This window comes from Alligator sinensis, unplaced genomic scaffold, assembly GCF_000455745.1.
Source record: "Alligator sinensis unplaced genomic scaffold, ASM45574v1 scaffold550_1, whole genome shotgun sequence".
Classification (NCBI taxonomy): domain Eukaryota; kingdom Metazoa; phylum Chordata; order Crocodylia; family Alligatoridae; genus Alligator; species Alligator sinensis.
This window is the reverse complement of record NW_005841980.1, coordinates 2,307,332-2,313,274: the sequence shown is the minus strand read 5'-3', so window position 1 is coordinate 2,313,274 and position 5,943 is coordinate 2,307,332. Positions and strand designations below refer to the sequence as shown.

Below are 5,943 nucleotides of genomic sequence, written 5' to 3'. Positions count from 1 at the left end.
TCTTTCCCACTGTTTCCCTGGGAGTTCAGGCCCTGGATGCCTGTGAATTTTGGCCCTTGGCTGATGGGCACAGCAGGTTCCTATCTGTGAAACAACAGCATTTCCCTACTTCCCTGCCCCTGGTATGTGGTGGAGGCACTGCATGTGGCTGGAGGCCTTGTGAGCCCCAGGGCCGTGTGCCTGACACTGGAGAAATAGTGAGGGATTCCCAGTGAACCTGAGCCACACAGGTGAGCTTTCCAGGGGTCCCTGTCCCGGCTTGCAGGTGTCCTTTATCAGGCAGGATCTTGCCTCTTCCTGGAGTGGCAGCATGGCAAGATGATTAGTTCTTGCACGACTTCCACCCTGCTAAGGGCTGCTTGAAGGGGGCTGCAAAAGCACGGGACCATCTGCACGTGCATGCCCAAATCTTTAGTCCCACCTGCACGCCTCAGAGACCAAGTGTCACACCCCGAGGGCTATGATCTGCCAATCGGAGCACAATCTGATGAGGCAATACTTCTAACTTGCTGCTTCATTGGTCAAGCACATTGTCACCCGACGACCTGCTGGTGCAAGCAGATCCTCAGTGAACTTCCCCTTCTAAGGGGCCATCCACTGAGATCTGTAGGTTGCAAACAGATGTTGCATTTATCCCAGGATAAGCCATTCAGGCATCTCCATCTGTTGTCCCAGAATAAATCCTAAAGAAATGTCCCGGATAAGAAGCACTAACAGTTTGTCCTGGGATATTGCAAGGTGCATCTGTGCAGTTATCCTGGGATTGTACTGTTGCATCCATGGCAGAAAAGCAGCAGTGCATTCAGCCGGTTGCTAAACCCCGATTAAAAGGGTGTTGTGCGTACCCACGAATCCAGGATATATTTGCTTTGTGCACAGCATATCCAGGGATAAATGTGGTGCCTGTTCCTAGCCCTGCTGAGCTCACCTGCTCCTGTCACCTGCCCTGTTCCTCGGCGTGCACGTACCTCCTCCGTGGGTCTCCGCACACATCCCGTCGTTGAGGCAGGGGCTGCTGCTGCAGGCGCCGGCGTGAGAACAGCATTGCTTGATCCCTGCCTGCTCCACCACTCCCTTCGCCTGCCTCCCCCCGGGCAGGAGCACCACCTTATTGCCGTCCACCCGCAGGGCATCCAAGCAGCCTCGAAACCCCCGGGTGATCCGCTGGGGATGCGAGGGGTGGAGGAGCCCTCCGAAGAGCAGGTCGGTCCTGCCGTAAGAGCGGCCACAGGCCCCCGGCAGCGGGAGGGATGTGTTTCGTGAGCCGTCGAGGAGCAGGTGGAGGGCTGTGCTTTTCACTCCCAGCAGGATGGAGTGCCACGCTCCGTCGCTCACAAGGAGCGTGGAGGAGATGTTCCCTTGGATGTACCCGTGGCATCGGTACCCGAGCTGAAGCGTGCCATGGACAAGCTGCAAAACATTCCCAGACAGCCAGAGTTAGCACCGTCACGCCACGGTCATGGCCCTGGGGTCATCCAAATTCTCAGTCTCTCCCACCCCCGGACAAGTCCCAAACCAGGTCTCAGGATGGTAGGCCAGTACAGGAAGGGCAAGGTGATGGAGAGTGGAGGTTAATCGCGTGTGTGCAATGCTACTTTAGACCTTGGCATCTGTCTCTGGTTGTCAGGAGCTGCTGGTAACCCCCCCTTCATCCTGCCCAGGAGAGTGTTGTTAGCACTGTCTGTGCGTCACATAATCCCCAGAGCCCAATTCTGCTCTGATTTGCACCTTGCATGAGCCAGAGCATCCTGCGTGCAAGTCTGGGCAGACGGGAGTTGGTCTTATCTGCTTCCCTTTGTCAAGACCCGAGGGGACATCAAATAAACAGCATTCCTCTCTGTCATCCCTGTTCTGTAATCTGTCTTCACCTAGCGACACGGGGCTGGGAGGACCTCGGGAGGATTGCTAGCTCTGTCCGCTGCTAGAAGCAAAGCCTCATCTGTGTCAACGCCCCCCAGACAAGCGCATGGTGTGATGATGCACCTACATGCCCCCAAGGAGATCAAGGCTCAGTTGTGGCGGGTGCTGCATGCTAACACAGCAAAAGACATGCCTTCTCCTTGGATGCAAGATGGGACGAGAGGTGAAGACATGCAGAGACTAGACGCTTGCAGCCAGCGTGCCAGTGGCCAAGTCGGTCTACACCTGATGGGTGCTCGACACACCAGACCACGCCACCTCCCTCCAACATCTTTCGGATGATGTAGCTGTGGCTGGTCCTGTTTGGAGCAGGGACTACATGTGACCTCCTGAGGTCCTTTCCCACCCTCATTTTCTACGAGTCCATGATCATGCCATGCAGCATGGGACGTCGTTCCTACAACATAGCCACATGCCAGGGTCTCGTGACTTCCCTCACCCAGATGTTTAAAGCATCCCCTGCCACCCTTCGGTCTGATTTGGATCACAGAGGCAGAGCTGGCATCCGGGGCGTCTCTACCTCGGCTGCCAGAAAGGAACGCCGCCTGCCAAACTCTCGGTATCTTGGCCACTGCTCGCTCTCTCGTCTTTGCTAGGGAAGCTGGCCGTGCTGGAGCAATTCCCTATTGGCAGTAGTGAGGGGCGCTGAACGGAGGCTATGCTGGAAGAGGAGAAGGGCCGAGACAGACAGAGCCCTACTGTCGTCCCCAGCAATTTATCAGCATGTTAGCAACTCAAGCCAACGCTGCTAATAAATGGTGCAACCCAATACTCCCTCTCCAGCTTGACATAATCAGATCATTGAGCTTCTAATAACTAATCCCACTGCTGTCTTCTGCATTGTATTGGAAGGGGAGAAAATCCTATTCATTGCCTGAGACTCGTCTTTAAAACCCTTGTATGAAATGGCCAAAGGAGAAGGACATCTCCCGGGGTTAGTTTTGGGGCGGTAATGCAGTAGAAAGGCTTTCTTTCACCTTGTCCCCACTGATTCATAAAGGACCTCTTCCACAGAGCCACCTGCGGGGAGAAGGCACTGGCAGAGATGTGAATGGGCAAGTGCTACCTGTATTGCTGAATGGGATCTTATGCAATTGTAGAGCCAGCTCTATATGGACACGAAAGCCTGTCAAATGGATTATCCACAGGGGAAATCTTAGGCAATGGTGATCTAGGTGGCTATTGCTGGAAGTATCCCTAGCAAGTGAGTGAAAGATAAGGGGTTCGTTAGCTCTGGCAGAATCTGCAGTAGGCAAGGTAGTTAATTTTGGATTAACTATCCAAAGTGGGTTAATTTTGGGCAAGTGGGTTAATTTTGGATGCAGCCAAGCAGGCCAGGAGAATATAGCGCTTGCAGAAGGGCCCATGGTAGATGGCGAGGAATGCCTCTTAAAACCCATTGGGGAAGAGGAGATGGGTGTTTTGGAGGAATTGGTAGCAATCAGCTTGTTTTCTTCAGAAGAATGGGTGTATCTTCTGTACGAAGGGGTCAGACTACCCGAGAAGGTTTTATTGCATGATTTGTGCTGGAGGAACAGGTTTTATCCCCACCACAGGCTGGTAGCAGAGCCTCATCCATCACAGGATCGTTCAGACCCAGGGGACAAGTTAAGACTCGGTTTCCCCAAGGCAGAAAAAAAAACTGATTTATGGGGCTCGCCCAGCCCAGCTGCCTCCCTGTCCTGTGCCATGTGGGGATGGGGTTGGGGGTATAGGGAGGACGGGAAGACACTGCTGGTGTATGTGTAACCTTGGAGGAATTTGTCGAGGAGGCTGAAGCAGCAACCACCGGCTGACAAGCCAGTAAATGAAAGGCGTGATTGACTGGGTCGTGTTTGCTCATAGCACGGCAGCCCTGAACTGTCCCTTGGAGTTTGCCAGGCAATGTGGCCGAGCAGCGTTCAAGAAATTGGGATTGTGATGGCACAACAATGGGCAGGGAGAGGAGAGGCTCAGAAGTATGTCCCAGCTACTCGTCCCCAAGACTTCCATTCCCCAGCTTACTTCTTCTTTCACCTTAGCCTGTTGCTGCATTAAATCCCTGTCCCCGTGATAGGGGATCGGCTCAGGAAGGATACAAAAAAAGTCAGTTAGAACATTCTGTAATCTCAGCCCCAAATTAGGCCCATTATAGCTAATGAGGAACAGACAAAAACATCTTTTCTTGAGGGCTGTTGCTTTCCCTCTGCTGCCAAAGCTGGATGGGAGCGGAGACACGCGCCTTTGAACGCTGTCTGCATGCGGCAAGGGCAGCCAAGGGAAGGGGCGATATCAGATTAAGATGTTCCCAGGCCTGGCAGCTGCTGCAGATGACGAAACCCACCGGAGCGGCCTGCAAGCTGGAGCTTGAATGGCCTCTGCTCCCTGCCCACCCCGCACCGGCGACAGCACCCTGGCTCGTTCACAAAGGAGTAAGTCAAGTGAGGTTACGTTTCTAAGGCTTCTGCTTGCACCGTCTCCCTTCCCTGGATTCAAATAAAGGGCCTTTAATCCTCTGAGACCTATCTGGTCACCTCTGTGGGTGCCAGCAAGTCCCAGCTCAGCGCTTCTCAGTCACTGGAGAAGTTAGAAGCAGCAGAGGTGGCTTCTTCAGGACCTCGGGGTAAATCCTTGGTGAGCGAGTGGGTGACCGAGAGGCTATGCAAGTGCGGCAGGGTGGGAGATCCTTGAGTTACCAGTTTGGGAGTGCATGGATGCCCTGGGCGATGCCTTGGCTGGGGTAAGCTCTTGCAGCTCCATTGCACTCAGCTGAGAATCAGGCCCCTCATGCATGAGGGGTCACTGTGGGGCTCTGGGCACTCTGCATACCCCCGCTGCTGCTACTGCTATTCTTATACACTGCAATAGCACCCACAAGCCATTTCTCCCCAGAGCCAGCATCTTCCTGGGACTTGGCTCAGTATCTACCCACGGGGGGGACTGTCAGTAGGGCTCAGCACCAGCCTACCTTTCCTCCCATGTAAGTTAGCAGGAAGTTTACCCTTGACTACAACAGGGCCCAGGTGCTTTGGAAGCCCTGGCCTAGGAACTGTAACTCTGCCTTGCTCCAAAGAGCTTGCAGTTGAATAGAGGAGATGGGATACAGAAACAAATGAGCATCGGGGATGGAGGAGGATAGGGACAAACAGTAAGAGTGATAAATTGCTGGCACCAAGCTCGAAAAGCTGGTCTTTAGAAGAAGTGGTCAGTCCAATGCATCTCCTGCCAACATGGATGTACCGGGTTGCACACTCCCCTGATGACCAGATGGGTCCCTGCCATGGGTGTACGCTCACAACTATGCGGGGGCCTCTTTCTTCAGCCCGCTCCTGCCTTGGGCTGTATTTCCCAGTGAACGTGCAGTGGAATTGCTTGTCAGTGCAGAAAGCAACCCCTGGGTACGGCGAACCTTACCTCCAGAACAGCAGTGGCAGTCCCGTTGATGAGGAGCACAACGCCATGCAGCTGGTGGGTTTTCAGATGAAACTGGATCTGCCAGTCTCTCGTGCTCAGGTGGTGGTACCATAGGTAGCTGTGTCCACCGAACCTTACGGCTGTGCCTGGACATGTAAATAGAAGGCAGGGTAGATTTGCACCTTATAGACTAACCAAAGTAGATACAGAATCAGAGAAAATGAGGGTGTGAAGAGACCTCAGGAGGTCGCATCAAGTCCACGCAGGACCAGCCCCAACTACATCATCCCAGCCTAGCTGGGTCTTAAAAAGCTCCAAGGGTGGAGATGCCACCACCTCTGGGTAACCGTATAGATATGTAGCATAAGCTTTTGCAAATGGAAGCTCTCCTCATCAGATGATGATGAAGATGCCTGAAGACAGGCAAAGAGACTGTGGGCTGTCTTGGACCTACAGTAAGCAGCGCTATCCCCAAGCCTGAGCTCCTCTGAATTTCTTCCTTCCTGGCTCCAAGTTGGCCTGCCAGTGGCCCTCTGGCTGACCATCAGCATCCTCTGCCGTTCAGACCCCCTGGTAACTCTGATCCAGCCGACCTGCCGTCTGATCTTGCAGACTGACTCAAGGCAGGAC

At 53.8% G+C, this 5,943-nt stretch overlaps 1 protein-coding gene across 1 annotated transcript in view; it reads right to left on the bottom strand.

Moving 5' to 3' along the window:
• FAT2 (FAT atypical cadherin 2) overlaps nucleotides 1-5,943 on the bottom strand; it is a 69,849-nt gene that overhangs the window by 6,546 nt on the left and 57,360 nt on the right. The window contains 2 exon segments of the mRNA XM_025201005.1: nucleotides 969-1,410; nucleotides 5,314-5,459. Coding sequence (XP_025056790.1) covers nucleotides 969-1,410; nucleotides 5,314-5,459 — 588 coding nt within the window.